The sequence below is a fragment of the Clarias gariepinus genome, chromosome 7 (assembly GCF_024256425.1).
Source record: "Clarias gariepinus isolate MV-2021 ecotype Netherlands chromosome 7, CGAR_prim_01v2, whole genome shotgun sequence".
NCBI classification, from domain to species: domain Eukaryota; kingdom Metazoa; phylum Chordata; class Actinopteri; order Siluriformes; family Clariidae; genus Clarias; species Clarias gariepinus.
This window is the reverse complement of record NC_071106.1, coordinates 18,694,624-18,715,896: the sequence shown is the minus strand read 5'-3', so window position 1 is coordinate 18,715,896 and position 21,273 is coordinate 18,694,624. Positions and strand designations below refer to the sequence as shown.

Below are 21,273 nucleotides of genomic sequence, written 5' to 3'. Positions count from 1 at the left end.
AATGAAATGAGGACGGAAATCAAGGATGTTTATAAACATCGTTTTATTCATCTTCTTAGAGAAATGTTTGACACCTCAAAACAAACATATGAATTTATATTTATGTACATACCTACATAATGAGAAGCGCTTATCTCATTGCTTTAAAAACTCTTCTCCTTTGTTCTTTGATTCCCCTGAGTGCATTATAAGAACAGTACTGGCTTAAACATGGCAGACTTCAATAAATCGCTGAGTCATGATCCAGAGGTTAAGTCTCACTTACTGTTTTTCCTAAGGCCGGGCTGGAAAATCACTTTATCCTGGCTACAATTGCCACAGTGAAGAGCACTGAACTCCTGAACCAAAAATATTCATGGCAAGATATTCATGTAACCCGATATCACAGTATAGACCAACACACTGCACTACACTCACTTTCTTAAGACAATGTAATTATTAGATTAATCATTAGCCAAAGCTTCTACAGTATAAGTAAAAAAATATCCGGTTTTATTAAACTTTCTTGTCCTTGCCCTTACAGTTTAAGGCCAGTGAGGCATCTCCAGTTCCTGCTGTGGGTGTGAACGTGTTGCATCAGTTAATTTGTAACTGTGGGGTGTGTGTGTGTGTGTGGGGGGGGGGGGGGGGGGGGTGATGCTGCACTAGTGATTTGCCCTAAAGAACAGCAGCATGCTGCAATCCTTTTTTTTTTTTGGTGGTCTAAGGGTTCATCAGTCAATAATGCTTGTTACATTCAGATGATTATTGAAGAGCTGAAGCCTATATTTGGGATTAAATGCAGAGAAATGCTATCCAAGTGTGTTGTGATCTTGCATGACATGACACCTATAGTCCTGATCTTACTCCAATGAACATTCACATGTTTAGTCCCCTGAAAGAAGCCCTACAATGACGAAGATTCACTTGTGATGAAGTGAAGACAGCGGTGCATTCGTTGCTTGCAGCTCAGCCTAAAAGGATCTTTAATTACAAAAGCTTGTTGATAGATGGTCAAAGTGTAAAAGCAAGAAGATTATGTTGAAATTAATACATTTGTCTTTTCTAAAAAAAATTTTAAATAAATGCTACAGCCAGAGTGTGGATAATTGTTGACTCACCTGTACATACATGCTTGTTTCTATGACCAGACCAGAGAACCATGACGAATAACGCACCAACAGAGATTACAGTATAGAAACCATGAAACCAACAGGTATGAAAAAGATAGATTTATTTAATGGCAAAATAGACCAAAACAAACAAAAACAAACATTAAAACAAAAATAAAAACAGACCAGGACCAGCAACAGTACAATGTATCCACAGAGATGTTTTGGCGTTTTCTTCACCCACTCCTCACAAAAACAGACACAAACATACGAAAAAACAAACAAACCTGCATTTACAAAAAGAGAACAAAAAGACATGAGGTCTTCTGAAGAACAACACTATATACAAACACTGAAGATTAGCAACAATGTTACAACAGCCTTTTCATTCCTTTTCTTAAGTCATTACAAAATGATAATACTCTCAATAATAACGGTATAAATTGCGCTCACTTCTAGCATGATATTCAGATTCATATTTCAGAGCCTCGCATGAAGAGATGACCATTTCCACATGACCGAGACGAGCATGTTTACATGTGTCAAACTAAAGCATGATGCATTTCAATGACTTGACATTCACAGGCACAGAACTCCTGTCAATCGCGCCTGGTCAGAAAAAGTAGGCTATTGCAGGGAAAAGCTTTGACATTTAAGAGGGAAAAGTGGCTCTGAGGACTTCAAACCTGATGTATGTACATCAAATCCATACAGAAACTTCTCATAACTCTCACCCCCACTGCTTCTTATAAGGAACATCAGGAGAAACTCTACAACGATTCAGGGAGAAACTACTAAAATGTTTAGATGAAATCTGAACTCACCAAGCCTCACAGCCAGTGGTCATGCAAATATCTCCATCACCTTTCTTGGGGGAGAGGGGATCAGACAAGACCGAACAATGCTTGATTAAAACCTAAAACTGTGGAACTTCAACTTAAAAATTTGTTAGTGTTGTTTTTTTGAACTAACAATGCAATCTGTCGGAGGAAAGAAAAAGGAAACAATAAATCAGGACAATTCTAGTGTATCTTTCACTCCAACCCTCAACTTTACTGTGCCATTCCTTCACCCATTTTCACAAACAAGCCATGTGTGAGAAAGTTCATTTCACAAGGCTCATCTTTGCGGGCATTTGCTTTCAAAAAATGTAGAATACATTAGTTTAATTATTTAACTTATTATAATATTGTAGCATAAAACTGATGACCTGGGAAAATGTCCAGTTGCTGGACGTGCCAAGCGTTGGTAAAGGTCAGTTCTGTACTTGGAACGTACGACAGCAAAAAGCTCCTAGGTTAGATACCCCACCCCCTTCCTAGTGTCCACCTCTGGGTGTCTTGTGGTTGTGAAATGTTTTAGTGTATTCCTATGTGGGTATGTGCGTGTGAGTGCGAATCTGACAGTCCTCAGCACATGGATATGGTGACATTGATGCCCAAGTTGCCATTTTCAGCAAACAGCTGGGCGATGGAGGTGTCAAATACTAGACAGTCACTGTTCATGATAGCTGTGGCAATGCCCTCATGGATGGATCGTGGCGTGGCTTCCCAGGTGAGGCGCCGCCGGTGGCCGTTCAGCTCCAGCCGGTAGGCAAAGTTCTCTGCCTGCTTGCGTGTGCCAATCAACTGAACGATGGCAAAGAACTGTTGGTGCCCATCATACTTCTCCTGCTTTTCCAGCACCAGCATGAAATGGAAACCGAAGCAGGACTGCATCATGACCCAGTCGACCGCACCAGGCAGGTTGATGTCCGTGGCCAGAAAGACTATGTCCTCGCCCTGCAGCGTGGTAATAGACTTGTGCTGGTGCAACAAATGTGGCATGACGGCGTCCAGAGACCCCTGCCATTTGCACGAAGCACCTGGACATGGGCACGAGTACGGCCGAAACTCGCATAGCTCCTCGTGCTCGGCCTTGTCTGTGTGCGGCAGCGTCACTTCGCAGCCCGACGAGGCGTACTTGCATGGGAAGAGCACCGAGTTGGCCACCTTTTCCATAGCCAGGTTACGGATGGAGCCCAATGGGCCGCGGCACGTCGGACAGCACGTCAGTTTGGGCCGGCAGTTGCTGCACACCAGATGGCCGCTCTGGCATTGCAGGATTGGAGGCAGCACATAGTCAAAACACACCGGGCACTCGAACAGGCTGGCCAGGTCACTGTTGGAGGCTGTAGTATTCACACGCTGGGAGGGGGCGCACTTTGAGGTTCCTGTGGGCAGCGCGGTGGCAGTCTGGCGACTCATTTCTGAAGAACGGACAGGTAGAAATGAGGACAGTGAGAAAAGAAGGTAGGGTGTAAGGGGCAGGAAAAGGAAGTGGGTGATAGCAAAGAGGAAAATGAAAAGGGGAGACAAAGGAGAAGACAGAATTACACACCATAAAGACAAAAAAAAAAAAAAAAAACATAAGAGATTGTCAAAAACAAATAATGGTGAGTAAGACACATGGATTCATTAGGAGAAATTTGTCTGGGTGCAATTGTAATCCCAGACTGATGATGCTGCCAACACACACATCAAATTCTGCCTTTTAACAGACTGTTTACCTGCTTATTTATTACAAATCAAGGACAACATAGCAGGGCTATTTATTGTCTAGATAACAGCATATTTGCTTATTTGAACTTAGCAGTTGCCGTATATTGTGGTCTACTTTCTATGGTAAAGTCAGACATAGGCCTCAGGGATATGCTTGAGGTGTCTATTTTTGGTACAAACAATTTCTACACTTTTGTAAAAAGACAGAAATAGAGAACGCAGACATGGGCAGCCTCTAAAGCGCATGCCTGCTAAAGGAGTGTTCCTATGGCAACAGGCTGCGGTGTGTATGTGTGTGTGTGTGTGTGTGTGTGTGTGTATAGAGAGGAGGCCCAAGATCATGGCTGGATTTTTCCCTGCTGCATGGCAAAAGCAGGGTGTGACCCAGTGTTCACACTGTGCTGCTTTATGTAATCTACACGCATCTGCCTCTAGCACAACCCAGTTCACGGGAGCATGGTTTGCTGAAGATAAACATCTTGCTCTCTTTCTTTTTGGCTATCCATCTCAAAAACAACACTGTTATGCCAAAGAGAATGAGCTGATATCATGGAAGAAAATTCAATTCAATTTTATTTGTATAGTCCTTTTAACAGTTGACATTGTTGCAAAGCAGCTTTACACAATAAAAATAATTATTTAAGTTTGTATGAAATGTGAATGTGTTTGAATCAAAATGATAAGATTGTCCCTGATGAGCAAGCTGAGGACGATGGCAACAATGGCAAGGAAAAACTCCCTGAGATGGTAATAGGAAGAAACCTTGAGAGGAACCTGACTAAACAGGGTAACACCCTGGGATTGATCTGCATCATACTGCGTGAAACTGGAAGTTTAGTATAACAGGAGATGTGTTTAAGTTAATATTGGAGGCTCAGGTAGGCTGTAGGAAACTCCAGTCCTGAATTATTGAGCGACTGAAGTCACAAGTCCTCAGAAAACAGCTGTCTACATCAGCTGAGGACAGGACTGTCTTCATGGTAAAGTGGAACCGTCCCCAGTCACCACACGCATCCCAGGCAGATCACACGGGGCATCCATGCGACAAGATCTCTGGCTTTATAAAGAGTGAAAGGACGATGTCACAGTACAGAGTAGATGACCACATGGCAACTTCAAATGCAATCTCCAGCTATCTGTAGACATCTTACCTGTACTGTGGTATCATTCTTTCACCCTTTCTAAAGCTAATAAACCTGTGCAATAGCATCTAATGTCTTCAGAGTCATGGTTGAAGAAAGGATGTTTATCTGGCTGTCTTGGCGCTTTATTTACAGTGTGAACAGGGGACAGTACAGAGAGCAGAAAATCAGAGATCAGAGTGGAAATAAAGAAGTGTGTGTGTGTGTGTGTGTGTGTGTGTGTGTGTGGTGCGCGCATGTGTGTGTGTGAGAGAGAGAACGTACATGTCTTATAGGCAGCTTGTAAACATATCTACTGTGATAAAGCCCTGTGTATTTTTATCCCTCTAGCTGAGCTGCTCAGTCTCTTGCCAAAATTAGCACAGAGCACACGAAGCCTTTAGCCAGCACTAAATACACAGCCTAAAGCTTGGAGAAGAAGCCTAATTGGTGTAGCCAGTGCTTACAGGACCTTCAGGTTGTTTTTCTACCCCTAACAGCTCATTTGTTTCACATTTTCCGTTATGAATAAACTGTCCAGTGTGTATGATTTTTAAAATGAAGCATACAAATTGTCAAAAGGATTTGAAAACATATTGCCATTCCCGCCCTGAATCCAAAAACCCACCAATAAGGCAGAAAACAACACAATTTGTCGATGACCTGTGAAGAGCTGCTGAAATACTGAAAACAGTGCAGTGTGTCCGCCTTCTGTTAAATGACACCAGCGCTCGGTGAGTGCCAGCTCCTGAGAAAGACTGCAGCAGACAGTGCTGATAAGCAAAAATCCATCTTTTGACAGTAGATGTAGTGAACAAGTCTAAATGATATACAGTGGTGTGAAAAACTATTTGCCCCCTTCCTGATTTCTTATTCTTTTGCATGTTTGTCACACTTAAATGTTTCTGATCATTAAAAACCGTTAACTATTAGTCAAAGATAACATAATTGAACACAAAATGCAGTTTTTAAATGAAGATTATGTTATTAAGGGAGAAAAAAAACTCCAAATCTACATGGCCCTGTGTGAAAAAGTAATTGCCCCCCCCCCCCTTGTTAAAAAATAACTTAACTGTGGTTTATCACAGTTAAAAGTTCAATTTCTGTAGTCACCCTCAGGCCTGATTACTGCCACAACTGTTTCAATCAAGAAATCACTTAAATAGGAGCTACCTGACACAGAGAAGTAGACCAAAAGCACCTCAAAAGCTAGACATTATGCCAAGATCCAAAGAAATTCAGAAAAAAATGAGAACAAAAGTAATTGAGATCTATCAGGCTGGTAAAGGTTATAAAGCCATTTCCAAAGCCTTGGGACTCCAGCGAACCACAGTGAGAGCCATCATCCACAAATGGCAAAAACATGGAACAGTGGTGAACCTTCCCAGGAGTGGCCAGCCGACCAAAATTACCCCAAGAGCGCAGAGACAACTCATCCGAGAGGCCACAAAAGACCCCAGGACAACAACTAAAGAACTGCAGGCCTCACTTGCCTCAATTAAGGTCAGTGTTCACGACTCCACCATAAGAAAGAGACTGGGCAAAAACGGCCTGCATGGCAGATTTCCAAGGCGCAAACCACTTAAGCAAAAAGAACATCAAGGCTCGTCTCAATTTTGCTAAAAAACATCTCAATGATTGCCAAGACTTTTGGGAATATACCTTGTGGACCGACGAGACAAAAGTTTAACTTTTTGGAAGGTGCGTGTCCCGTTACATCTGGCGTAAAAGTAACACAGCATTTCAGAAAAAGAACACCATACCAACAGTAAAATATGGTGGTGGTAGTGTGATGGTCTGGGGTTGTTTTGCTGCTTTAGGACCTGGAAGGCTTGCTGTGATAGATGGAACCATGAATTCTACTGTCTACCAAAAAATCCTGAAGGAGAATGTCCGGCCATCTGTTGGTCAACTCAAGCTGAAGCGATCTTTGGTGCTGCAGCAGGACAATGACCCAAAACACACCAGCAAATCCACCTCTGAATGGCTGAAGAAAAACAAAATGAAGACTTTGGAGTGGCCTAGTCAAAGTCCTGACCTGAATCCTATTGAGATGTTGTGGCATGACCTTAAAAAGGCGGTTCATGCTAGAAAACTCTCAAATAAAGCTGAGTTACAACAATTCTGCAAAGATGAGTGGGCCAAAATTCCTCCAGAGCTCTGTAAAAGACTCGTTGCAAGTTATCGCAAACACTTGATTGCAGTTATTGCTGCTAAGGGTGGCCCAATCAGTTATTAGGTTCAGGGGGCAATTACTTTTTCACACAGGGCCATGTAAGTTTGGATTTTTTTTCTCCCTAAATAATAAAAACCATCATTTAAAAACTGCATTTTGTGTTTACTTGTGTTATCTTTGACTAATAGTTAAATGTGTTTGATGATCAGAAACATTTAAGTGTGACAAACATGCAAAAGAATAAGAAATCAGGAAGGGGGCAAATAGTTTTTCACACCACTGTAGGTTGAGGATGTGAGGGTAAATGAAGTATGCTCTGTTAAAGCCCAGCTTGGTGATGGTGTCAGTGAGGAAAATCCATAAATTAACAGATCAATTAATTCTTGACTGTCTCAGTATAGAAGATGACGCCAATACGCAACTGTACGCCAAACAATCCAGTGATCAAACAGTTTCTGCTGAGTCACTGCTGCTTAATCACTGAAATGAAGTAAGACAAAAATACGCCTGCGGTCTGGGCTGCTTTCTGGAGGAGTCTGAATTATTACTGCATAGCTTAAAGCCATATAATTTCTGTCTAGAATTAGTGTACTTTGTAGATCCATCACTGTTCTGCATATAATCTATTGTTCAGTCGTTTTCCCCCATGTACTTGTCAGACACCTCACATTTCTTAAATTTAAAGACATTGGTGTTACTAAATAGCAAAATCTAAAAATACCTAAGTAGTAGAAACACTCAGCATGCAATATCGTACAAACACCCTTTAAACCCCCCTCCCCCCGCCCCTGAAAAAACAAAAAACAAACAACCCCACCCTTGATTCATCCATTTGAAAAATAAAAAATACAAAAATTAGTGTTTCTTACTAACGCATCTCTGGAATTTTACTCAGATCCCTGCGTCTGTCAAATTGTCTTTTTTTATGTATCTGAAAAAAGTATGCTTACTTTTTAATTTAATTCAATTTTATTTGCATAGTGCTTTTAACAATTGTCTTTGTCGCAAAGCAACTTTACACAATCAAAAGAATTATTTAAGTCTGTATGGAATGTGAATGTGTATGAATCAAAATGAGCAGATCGTCCCAGGTGAAGCCCAATTATGCCGCGGGCGACAGGAAAAACTCCCAGAGATGGTAATAGGAAGAAACCTTAAGAGGAACCAGACTTAACAGGGAACGCATCCTGATTTGGGTGAAATAGAAAGCAGGAATTGATCTGCATTTATACAGTGTGTTAGGTGGCAGCCAGTTGAGCTATAACAGTTGGTGTTAATTGATGTTAATATGGAGTCCAGGTATTTGAGACATTTGCAGCACTTTTTCATGCTACAAAAAATTCAGCAAAAACAACTGCAGCTAATATATAGTATAATCCTGCCAATTTAATTATATTGGTAAGTATTCATTTATATCACATTGGAGATATGGCTTTATACTTTTTCTTCAGTATGGAGAAAATCCAGAAAATGCAGTTCTCTACGATTCCTAAAACCAAGTTACAGCCAGCAGAACATAGAAAAGATGTTAAAACTATATAAGAGACTTTACGAAGAAGCAATGCTTCTAAATCTTTTGTGTAGGTTGTTAAGCACACAGACAGACCATATACATGTTATGGTCATGTGACCTGTACGTGAGGTGTACGTAACATACAAGAAATCATGTAAGGGCCATGTAATCACTCATGCAAATCAGTCATAATTACACTACATGCTTTCTTCACCGAAATACAAGTGTGTCTGGGACTTTTATCCAGTCAAAACAGAACATATTAGTTTCTGGTTACAAACACATGCTGGAAATATTATTGTTATATCTCTTTCCAAGACCCAGAGCGCTTGCAGATGTTTCACGATACTAATGAGGAGCCTAAATTACAATCAATCAACTTCAACCACAATGAAAAACATGACCAAAAGACGACCTTTTCCTCCAAATCTCTGTTGTTAAGTCTTTGTTTTGAGCTCCGTATAGTAAAATCTAATATTGGTTTGTTCCAACTAAGATGATGTAGAGTATGCTCATATACTGTAGGTTCTGATTGGTGATCATTGAAAATAGTAATTCTAAGGATATTGAAAATATCTCCTGCAGCTTACTGACTGAATTAAAAAAAAGAAAACAAAAAAAGAACAAAAAATGTTAAATTAAAACATGACTTAGACTTTTAACACCCAAAATAATTCACAATATACCACTTTAACTTATGTTTTTATAAATACAAAGGGCATTCCAAAAAAGTTGGGACAGTAAGGAAATTAAAAAAGTAAAAAAAGTAAAGTCACCTTGTACTATATTGAAATATCTACAACTATTTGATAATTTAATATATGAAATTAATTATTTGTTTTTTAAAAAATGCAATAATTTCAAATCGGGTGGCTGGAACATTCTTTAAAAAAAAAAAGTAAGGACAGTTGACTGTTCATTGATTTGTAACATCTTTGGTAAGACTAAGCATTTGGACACTAAAAACGCCAGTTGATCAAGTTTAGCTTGCGTGTTTCTTTCATTTTTACATTACGCAGGTCTAACAGCTGTGCAATTGTGCAGGGCCTTTGTTGCTATATTTTGCACTTCATAATGCAACACAAATTCCGTGTGTTTAGCAGTCATGCACATGTAATCCAAGCAGAATGCGGTTTAGTGTTGTAATGCTGGAATATACTGGGATGTTTCTAAAAAAAGATGGTGTTTGGATGGCAGCATACGTTGCTTTAAAAGGAACATATTTTTCTGCATTACTGGTGTCTTCACAGATAGTCAGTTTACCCATGCCATGGGCACTGGCACACCCCATACCATGACTGATGCTGGCTTTTGGACCTGATGCTGATAACAGCTTGGATTGTCCTTTTCCTCTTTAACAGAAAACATGACGGCTGTTGTTTCTAAAAACTACTTTAAAAGATGACTTGTTTGACTACAAAACATATTTCCAGTGTGCCAGTGTCCTTCCCAGATGAGACAGAGACAAAGCCAAAGTCTTTGACACCTCTGGAGAGTACTGATGTATTCATTAAGCTTTTAGATGATTTTTTTGAACAAGTGACAAATGATTAATAGACAGTGTTTTACCAAAGTGATTCCTCATAATGGAGGAGCATGTAGTTTAAGACAATGACGCCAGACAGATCGGAGATCACACATATTCAGAAGTGGGTTTTGTTCCTGTATAAGGATTAAGATTTGACTGGTTTCCTTAAATTTCTTGATAATGTATTGTAATGACATTGGGGAAGGTTATCCTTAAAAAATTGGACATATTGCTGGTGAATCTGTTGGAAAATCGATGAGCCTCGTCCCATCCTTGCTCCAGAAGGACTAGGCCTTTCTTTAAAACTTCTGGTTACTATAACAATTGGTTCATCTGTCTAAAAGCACTTGTCTTTAATCACCATATCACATTGTTATTAGTCTTAAAATAACCCTGTCCCAACTTTTTTTGTAGGATGTTGCAGCCACCAGATTTAAAACAAGTGCATATTTACATGAAAAATTCACATGGTAAATCAAATAATAGTTGGTTAAAAGTTTTCAATATAATACAATGTGAATCCCCCCCCCAACCCCCCCCCACCCCACCCCCACCCCAAACGTTTTTGGAATTTGGGTTGAATTTCTCCGAAATATAAACTGGATTATCCCATTATGCCAATATAAAGTTACTAGCAAGAAACATTGTACATTGTGTTACATCTGATTTTTGAGGAACACAAGAGAAAAACACACTGGGGGTTCCAGGTAGTTTAGTAGGTTATTAACATGAATTAAAAACACAGCAGTTATACTATTTAAAAGAAGGAAAAAAAAAAGAGGAAGATTTGGCGAACCCCTTAGTGTTAGTGTGAGAGGTTTATTTCCCCTTGAATTACCAACTTTTTTAAAACTCAAATTTGAGAATCTGTCCTGTGGCATTCCTGGTTTTCTTTGTAATAAAAACAGCTGTCTGAGACCCAGAAGTCCCGTCACACCCTTTATTCCAGGAAAGTGCTGAACTGAACTGCTGTGCAAGTGGAAAGTCTGTAGCCCATCACACAACACAGGAAATCTTGTATCCTCAGAGGAAGCCACTTCAGCAACAGTAATGAATGTCTGTATGACAAGGCTTGTTAAAACATGATTACAAACTATACTGACAGTAGTGGTCAAGAAAGTTTGTGCCGTACTCAACCGTCATCAACTATGTAAATAATAACCACAAATATTCAGGACCTATATACAAAAAAAAAAGAAAAGAAAAAAAAAAAAACCACTACTTTTACAGATTTGGAATTCGTAATACAAGACTTCGATAACATTGCATCTACTTTGTGTTAAAACACAGCCTTAGAAAAATGCAGCGTTTAGACCACAAAAAAAACCTTGCTAAAAGGTAGCAATACATCCAAGACGCATCTGTTTACTTCACTCTTCACTGGAGCTATACTGATAATGTAGCAAAAAAGTAAGGCAAAAAAAAGAAAAAAGTAAGCCCTTGTTACTTGGCAAAAAAAAACAAACAAAAAAAGCTTAATGTGTGTGCAGAATCAGTTATCTTTTAGATCACTAAATAAGGGGCCAGGGTAGGGTTGCGCGATATGCCCATTGTCATATCGTCCTATCGTCAGCCTGTAAGATCGCCGATACACGATAGTAGTCAAAGCCCAGGGATTCTGCGTGCTGTCGCGTTGTATTCAGAGAGTAGTACATATTTTTGTGGGGTTTTTTTTTTTCATTTCATGTCTGTTGTTTTATCGATAAATCTGCTCATATCTGCGCACGCGTTTATCAGCCTTTTGATCAAAAAGTTGCACGCGCAACTCACTTTCACTTTGCACAAGGCAGTGTTTATTGTTTAGTGTATATTTAAAGCGCATAAACACAATAAAACAATTGTTTTAGGCTAACATATCATACCTCATTGTAGTTTTTTTGCACACACGCGCGGGTGCGTTACAATAATAATAAGGAAAAATCACAATAATAAATTCGGAGCAGTACTACTAATAATAATTATACTGAATGAAGAAAGCGCTGTCGAAGAAGTATCATCATTGAAGGAGAGAAGAAAATGAAGAATTAATACTTATCAGTATTTACAGTTTGAGCTCGACATGTTTATGAGCTCTGTCGCTTGCTGTCAATGGGTGACTAGAAGAGAGAACACATTTTCGGCTTCAGTAGACACACAATACTTCAGACTGAAACACGACTGCCCCCTACAGGTAATGAAGGGCATTTTCACAGCTTGCCGTGCGCAGCCGTGGCAAGTCACGGGATTCCTTTTCTTGAAACGTGGGTTTTTAATGGCGACATCTGTATCGTCCATATAGCTGACTATCGTCGATAGACGAGACTATCGTCGATAGACAATAGTATCGTCTATCGGCACAACCCTAGGCCAGGGCTAGCTCAGTGGTTAAGGCATTTGACTATGGTTCGGAAGATACCAGGTTCAAACCCCACAACCACCAAGTTGCCACTGTTGGGCCCTTGAGCAAGGCCCTCAACTCGTCTGCCAAATGCCTAAATCTAAAAAAAAACAATGAAATAATGCCTTATCTTATTTTCGGTAAATCAACTCCTGTATATAAGGATCAGCATGTAATAAAGAAACCAGTAAAAGGTTCCTAAACCTAAGGCTTGGCTCAGATTTCTGTGACTGCAAATCTTTAAGCATGTTTTCATTCTGTATTGTCCCAAGCCAAATTAAAGGAAAAATCCAGCACATTCTTTACATACTAGTCTTTTTCCCCTCTTTAGTTTCCTCTGCTTCCTACATGTTTCCCAGAATGCCATGCCTGTATACCTAGATGTATTAGTAGACATCACCTATCTCTAAAGAGAGTCGTGTAGAAGTAGTACATAAATCTTTTAGCATCTTTAATCTTTAGATCATATTACCACGTGTGATGTGAAACAAGAAAACAAACCTGAAAAAATTGATTGTGCAGTTAACTTGCATCAGAGATTTTATCATGAAGACATTCAGGTCTAACCTTTTTTCAGTTTTGTAATCAAAAGCCTTTTTTCAAACAAGATATGTTGTACATGTATAATGTACAAGATTTTTTACACATTAAAATTTTTTTTATTTAAATTTTATTTTAATTCCATTCTTTTGTTAAAAAAAGTTAAGGTATGTTTGAGGTTGTATTTGAGACACACTAAGATCAGATGATTTGTGTGTGTGAATAAAAAGATGGGGTACTAAAACGTTTAAACATGACTGTAGGTTTTGATTAGATTTATATTGCGTTTCTTAAAATATCAAGATTTTATTAATATTCCAATTCAATCCTTTTTTCGATTTTGTTTAAATTGTAAGAACTCAAGTTTTATAGCTTAGCTTTATTCAGCAGCTTCACAAATTAGCAGAGAAATATCTCCGGAATCCACTATAATAAGCAATAACAAAATATTTCATTCCCATCACACAGGATGCCAGTGTGAGGGAAAAATTGTGTTTCCAACCTGGACACTAAATCAAGTAATTTAGGATTATAAAGATACTGCAACACTTATCTTCTCAAATGCCTTCAAAGTCTAAAAAAAAAAAAAATCCACTTGAGTGCCTGTTAAGCATTTGTAAGCACACAGCCATGCGTGGCTTCTAACATGCAAGTCTTGAGACCAATTTGTGCCCATGGTGTTTTAAGTCTGATGTAACTGTGTGAAATTAGTGGGTATAGAGGCTAGTTTGCTCACAGGGTTTAAAGAAAAATGTTTTTTTTGCTTTTTAATGCATAGCATATTCGATAATGAACTGCCATAAAAACCTGTATGTTCCACGCGGATCACTTGTCATGGCTGATGACACGCTGGTGATTTGCACAATTATAAATGTTTTCAAAAATGAATAACAAAATTTATTTGAGTGAGCGTGGTGTTGCATGAATTGCTAACACGCCTATTTCATCCATGCAGCGTTGGCGTGGCTTCGTGCAGTGGCTATAAGTACAGTTCATCAGGATTCATCGTGAGATTTGGCGTAGTCACTAGGTTTTCAATCTTTCCGCATGAAAAATTCAACAATGAATTTTTTGACCGGCCCTTAAGGGGACCTGGCAGAACATCGAGCAGTCACTTGTGGTAGCTCGCTGTGCCAATTACCACGTCTCACCTCAAAGGTCAGATATGGGTATAAACAAAAGAATCGTGATGCATAACTGAATCGATTTTTCACCCCATGTTACTCAATGCTCACTCATCTTTAAATTATGCTCCAGTCACTTTAACACAGAAGAATAAACTAGCAGAGACCCCCTTATTGGATGTACTATTCACTTTCACCCCCCCCCCCCCCACATGATTTGATTTTTGCTGTAAGAGCTAATCTGTTGTCACAACGTCACCAACAAGCCTTCACTCTGCAAATCATAGTCATGTTTCTTGTTGTTTAAAGCATTACTACTGCTTACATCACAATACTGCAATATGATAAAGTTATACTATCTTTACAGTAGGTCAGCATTCTCCTGAAAAATATTATATTATTTTACCCCACCACTTAAATACCTACAACTCAAATATTTTTGCATAAGTCCCCCTGCACAAAAACCTAAACAGTAAATTGTGTTCATCGGACATGACAGGGTAAAGATTAAACAAACAAGAGTTGGCAAAAGAGCATAAAGGTTTCTGACCTTCAAAAACGACTAAAGGTCCAGGCGAGACTCTTCACTTTAGGTCCGACTTAATTAATTGCGCAGAGTTTAATCTTGGGTTTTGTTCATTGGTGCATGATGCACTTAGTTTGGAAACGAGCACTTTCTGATGTTGCATTGTATTATCTCCCTTAGACCAACAATTGTATGCAACTGTGCCGATTTTTCCAGATTCAGAAGTTTGATAAATTTTAGCATAATATGAACATAAAAATCAAAAACATTTATCAGTAATGTGCCCGTCATAAACACAAAGATAGACATTGGGCCACCAGTGATGCCTGGAGATTTCATTTAGAAAAAGTTGACCATTTGCTGAGACGTTTAAGTATTATCCTAACTGTCTGCTCCATGACGCTACAGCCTACATCTGATTATTTCAGTCCACCAGGATTATTGATTTCCTGTGATTGTCTAGACTGCATACTGTATGTCCACAAAGACAATGCAGAAGAAAAGATGGGAAAAAAAACAAAAAACAAAAGTAAACACGCTCTGGCAGGTACAGTGCAGATTTAACTTTATCTTTTAAGTTTTATTCCAAACTGGCTCCTGGTGAATATTATGATAACAGGAGCAGTGTTGAGAAACCAGATACTCAGTGACCCTGCCTAAATAACTAAATATGGTGAAAAAAAAAAAAAAAAAAAGGTCTTTAAAATAAGGCTTTTAAAATGACGGGTTAAACGAACAGTAGATTTGTGGAGTAAATTATTACACAATTGTTTTAAGGCTATAATTTTCCAATTCATGTTCCATTCTACAACATGTTGGGTTTAATGCATCACTACGCTTTGAAACTACTCACTTTAAAAGTAGGTTTACAGGCTGATTATTTTCCAATACTGTAAATTAATAAACGCTTGTGGTAAAACTGTAAAACCCTGCTCCATTTTTCTTTACAACTTCCCGCATGTATGTCCACAAACTACAGAAACACCACAAAAGTTGCGGTTATGGGTTGGGTTGCGCATACAACAAGTGTGAATCACAGTAAAGCACTGCAGTGCCCAATAAATTCTTAGACCTGCTACATATAAATACATCGGCAAATCATGTGATCATTTAGATGCTTGTGCAAACCTTTATCTGTAAGGCACTACATTTTGTTAATTGGTAAAAACAAAAATATTGCAGTAGTTTGCCAGCACACAACTCTGACATGTTCAGACAGTCATTTACCAGCACCAGTAGCAAAAAGCAAGTTTAAAATGAGATAAGAGAGAGAGAGAGCTGGTGTTGTGGAGTACTGAGGGCAGGCTGAAACAGCACACCATTACTGCTCCCCACGCTGTGAGTGCCAGCAATGGGTCACAGGGCATGGGGGTTTGATGTCACGGACCTGCCCTGATCCTCCAGATGCTGATGGAGGGAGATTACAGGGCTAAGTCAGAGTGAAAGACACACTCTTCAATTATCTAGTCCCCTCCTTCTCCATCACCAAAATTTTCAAACTTCTTTTCACTCCACATATTTAGACTTGAAGTATGTTTCAGTTTAACAACAGATCTAACATTCAGTTAACCTTCAAAAAAATTAATTATATCGGGAATTCACTGTACCTTCGTCCATATGATTCCCCAGTAAGGCTATTTTCTTCTCTTGAAATGTGTGGACCTCTGCAAAGAAAAAAGAAAAAACAGGAATACATAATGAAACAAACTTCCTGAGCTCTATTAAGTGACCCATGTGCTAAGCTGCCGTTAGGCAAGTTACCTTTTCTATTCAACAAGACTGGCTTTACCTGAAAGATGAACCCATATGACAACCTGCCTTGAATAGGACTTGAAGGCTTGCACTGACAAGTAAACATAACATTTCCCCCCTAAACATGTGTGTTAACCTTCTGAGACCTGGACTCCACTTTAGTGAATACTTCAATTTCTCCTTATTGGTTCTCTTTATGAGCACTTGATAGCTATTAATTTAACCCATGTCTTCAAACAGAAAGAATTTTGGCAAAATAACTATACCTAAATGTTCATCATAAGATGAGTGTTTGAAGACAGACGGTGTAGTACAAAAAAAGAAGAAGGGGGGAAAAAAATGTCCTTGCATGAGAAAATTTTGGTCTCAAATAGGTTAAAATAGGCTAAAATTAATCGCTGCACAATTCATTCAAGAAACACAAAAGAGGCCTGAACATGGAGCAGCTTGTTAAGACAGAGGAAGTTTGCTTTTATTTATATAAATCTCAATTTCTGGTTAAAATATTCAGCAGTTTAAAAGCTTGTGTACTTTAAAGTTGATAATGATTAGCTGATGAAAAATGACTAGAGAACCAGGAAATAAAAAGTATATTTACAAATTTCAACACAGCATGTGACTCCTAGAGTAATCAGATTTAGCAGAAAGTTCTAACGGTAGAAAATGTATACCATGTCTAGATATGTGTATCCTACTTATGGACAAAAAAAACAATGCAGATTTCTTTTCCCTCCATGTTTGGGCCCACCTTTAAAAAAAAAAAAAAAAAAGAAAAAAAAAAAAAAAACACACCACACAGTATCTTTGTCACTGACAAAGCTTTTTTAAAACTAGACTGAAGTTTCTTTTTCTTTGCGCATATACTTTGATGTCAAAGCATCCACAATAAATATGTCCTGTCTGTTTTGTGTGTTATTAACGTGATTTGTTACATTTCAAAACAAACGTAAATGTTGTGCTGAGTGAACAGTTTAAGGGTGCAGGATTATAGAGAGTAGAATTGGAACATTTAACCACCTAAAATCTAAACAGATATAAATAAAAAATATATATTTTAAAGAAAATTGTTTGAGTCAGTGTGACAGGAAACTGAATTTTCCATTTGAAAACGTTTGGCACACGCTGGCACTGACCAGGATAACATAATTACTAAAGATCAATGAATTAAATAACTATCAATAATGATAAATATTTTTAAAGAGCTTTTTTTTGTGTGTGGTAATATAGAATATAGATGAACCGAAACAATACACCGGGATAGTGTATTGACTGTATTTAAATAAATGTATAAGCATGTCAACACATGTTAAATCTGAGAGGTTTACTCTACACTGAAACAAGCAAAAGGGATTGAGGTGCACTATTCACAGAGATATAGGTGATAGTGAGTGAATGAGCATTGTCTTTCTTGGTGGCAGGCATGCTCCAGCCTGTCCTCACTGTATAGACACATTAGACTGTTTACTACTAAACAAACTTTGGTACCACAGGATACGGCTTTGTTTGTAGCACTCACCAGAATTATTGGCACTTCTCATACAAAATGGAAAATATAATTACTGTATGTCTTTGTTGTAACATAATGCTATTGGTTTAAAAACAAGTAACAAAAAAACAAACAAACAAAAAAAAAAACAATCGCATAAAAGTACAAACCAAAATTGTCAACCCTATGAAAAAGTTTAAATAAATGCAATGATAAACTGTCAAATGAAATTATTCTCTCACTGGCTCTTAGTCCCTCAAGTCATGCCCCAGTTTCTTGCAGTATAAAAAAAAATAAAATGACGTGACATACATGTTAAATTTCATTGTCATGTGTTACCAAGAGGGTTGGGGGCGGGGGCAAAAAAAGAAAGATTTAAGATTTTTTTTTTTTTTTTTACATAAAACAGATATAGATGCTCTTTGACAATTTTACCAAATTTATGAATAAAAAAATAAAAACACAAAAATAAAAAGTACCTATAGGCAGCACATCTTAGTAACTGCTTCAGTCTCTTGAGGTGAAACATGTCACTGACATTAGTTTGATATTTTTTTTACTATAAAATATCAAACTATTTTATATAAATGTATACTTTATTGTTTTCCTCATTATCATAAACTCTGGAAGATGGGAAAAACACAACAAAGGCATGTGACAACTCAATGGTTTACACACACACAGGGAAACACAAAACAGTAGTCGTGTTTCAGAGATGACAGGAATCTTACAGCAAACCAGGAAAAAGCAAATTACGGCACGCAAGGAAATGCTCCTGCTTTGTCTTTCAAAGTCTCAGGCTACTGTAGGCACAGACACCCACACACAACAGGGGCGACCTTTCTGGAATTTTCTTTAGAGGTCAGGTCCAGATGAGGCCTTCTAGTAAGATTTCACTCCATTCCCATATGAACATAAAGCACATTAAAAGCATATAGGATGGAGTCTAAGACGGCCTAAACAAACAACATTCCATACAGGTTGCCAACACCGGGAGCAAAAACAAGACAAGACAGTGAGCATGCACTGGGCTGTGTTACCTTTAGACTTGCTGGCCGCTCGGGCAGCAACGCACGTGAAGAGCTTGAACACCCCCTTCCATGAGTAGACAGGCTGTAGCCTAGCGGTGGGAGACATGGGGATCGCAGTGACTCTTCATTGCGCTCTTTCCATAAAAACAAAACAGCCCATAACAGAGGGCCCCCAACAAGTCCAATATCCAATATGCTCACTCAGTGCTGGCTCAGATTTTTTTTTTAAATATATATATCGCTCCACTAGCTGTCTCAGGTCCACTGCCAGATACTCCAGGGACACTTCAGGCACGGTGAGGCCTGGCCATTTACACGCACACATGCAAAAGCTCCCAAGCTATCCAAAAGGATGGTTCAATTCTTGCTACAAAGTAGACCACAAAAAAAAATATTAAGAATAGCCCTGAAAAAGCACAATGAGTAGTGGAGAAACCCCCCCCCTCTCCTCCCCTCAAAAAAGGGGGAATCCAGAAGTAATCCAAAAATGTATACTGCACTAAGCTCTGAGTGCCTGGCAGGAAGCATATGAGGGAGCCCAAGGAGATTGGGAGCGAGAGGGAGAGCTGAGCAAGAGAGGAAACCAACAGCAGCAAAGCGAGTTTCCCCACTCGTCTAAAGGCACATTCCAGCGGCAAACTGAGGGGCCACTCCCAGGCAGGCCCAAGTATCCTGCGTGAACTTCAAATGAGACACGGGAAGAGGAGAGTATTCTCTGTGGGACAGGGGTTAAAAAAAAAAAAAAAAAAAAAAAACTCAGCAAAGTGCTACAGAGACGAAGAAGAGAGTCCAGTCTGCGTGCACTATGCTGCCAGCGCAGCATGTAGGCTGAGGAGTCGAATGTCAAGCCAGAGCCGGAATGCGCCCCCCCTCACTCTCTCACTGTGTCTAAGCTGTACTTTGGGCCTGGCTCGTGTCAGATTACACAGCTCCACCTCCTCCCTTAACCATGTGTCTCAGACAAAGAGACGTTAAATTATAGCAGCAATACACTAAAACCCACAGAAGAGGGCACAGCAGGAAAAGAGTACGAGATACCTGTTCTCATAACCTTTATGATGAATGATCGAATCAAAACCCCCCAGAACAATTCTACACCTTACACTACATCTGGCAACACCTGTTTGATTTTTTTTTTTTTTTTTATCAAGCCATACATTGTTTTTAGAAGTACTTGAATACTTTTGAAAGACCAAACTGTCAGGAAACAAAAAGCATGGGAAAAGTGCTCCTATGAATGCTTTGGTTATTTCAGACAAAAATCTCTCACCTTTCTAAAATATCTATTAAGTCAGAATGGTAATACCAATTACACTTCAGCAACATCAATGACTTAGTGATACTACAAAAATGAGAACTTTTAGCACACTCTTAAAAAGCCATTGACCAACTGATCACAGTTTCTGTTTCAAGTTTCACCTTTTCAAAAGGGCAAATGCAAAGGCGTGAGTCACGCAAGCCTCTCTCACACTTTAGGACTGGATAGTCACAGCTGCCATGGTGGCATGGACTCTGGGGCATGGTTACGGTTTGCCCTGTGCTCAAATAATAATATAGCAGTTGTTAAAACATCCAACACATTATGCTGGCACACACCTATAAAAAGATCAAACTAACCTCAGACAATCAGTTGGTTAGAAAGCTTTAACAAATAAGTCTTGCTATTGGCTTGGTACTGTTATTAGTTATGTATTTTTAAACTAGTCAACATCGAGATATATATATATATTATATATATATATATATACACACACGCCAATCAGCTACAACATTAAAACCATTTACATTGAAAACATCTAGATTTCAGGTTCCCCCTTTGCCACTGGAGTGGCTCTGGCCCCTCGCGGCATGGCTTTCTGGTGGTGTGCGTCATTTCTGGCACAGGATGTTGGAAACTGATCCTTCGGGTGCTCTGGGTTGCAGGGTGGGGCCTCTGTGGATCAGATTTGTTTGTTTGGTGCCTCTCATGGGTGATTGGAATCTGGAGAGTTCGGAGGCCGGGTTATCCTTGGGCTCATTACCTGCTGGGCCCAGTTTGTGGCAGGCTGAGATGCACTGGATGTCCTGTTGCCTTTACAGTATATCATGGCCAGCACTGACATGCTGATTTGTGCTGCATTGGTTTTGTCTCTGGAATCAGGCCTACAGGTTGGCTTTTAGACCACATGGCCATGGGTGAGGCTTGGGTTCCAATGATTGTGTCACAGATTTACTGGTATATAACTAATACATTTAATGTGTTAATGGTATGGCTGATCAGTTTATTCAGTTACAGGCTTGATTATATCTGTCCAATTTAAAAAGCACCATAGGTGATGCATTTACACAAAAATAGGGTATCGAGTAAAGGCAGCATAATTCCTTAAACACTAGAAACGCCAGAGGTTATTAGACGTACTAAATCCACCAGCCTCTACGCCAAACGGCATCTGCAGTTCTTTTTGTTCTCTCAAATCAAGCATAATGTT

The 21,273-nt window shown here is 39.0% G+C and overlaps 1 protein-coding gene across 2 annotated transcripts in view; it reads right to left on the bottom strand.

Moving 5' to 3' along the window:
• Positions 1 to 1,196: 1,196 nt before the first annotated feature.
• siah1 (siah E3 ubiquitin protein ligase 1) overlaps positions 1,197 to 21,273 on the bottom strand; it is a 28,548-nt gene continuing 8,471 nt past the window's right edge. Inside the window, exons 1-3 of one of the 2 annotated variants that reach the window (XM_053501067.1) lie at positions 18,815 to 19,889; positions 16,144 to 16,200; positions 1,197 to 3,339 (exon numbers count right to left, since the gene is read on the bottom strand). In XM_053501067.1, the coding sequence (XP_053357042.1) occupies positions 2,501 to 3,339; positions 16,144 to 16,200; positions 18,815 to 18,911 (993 nt within the window). In that variant the 5' untranslated portion in view covers positions 18,912 to 19,889 and the 3' untranslated portion in view covers positions 1,197 to 2,500. Of the gene's footprint in view, positions 3,340 to 16,143; positions 16,201 to 18,814; positions 19,890 to 21,273 lie in introns of those variants that run through there. The other variant, XM_053501068.1, reaches the window with a different exon arrangement.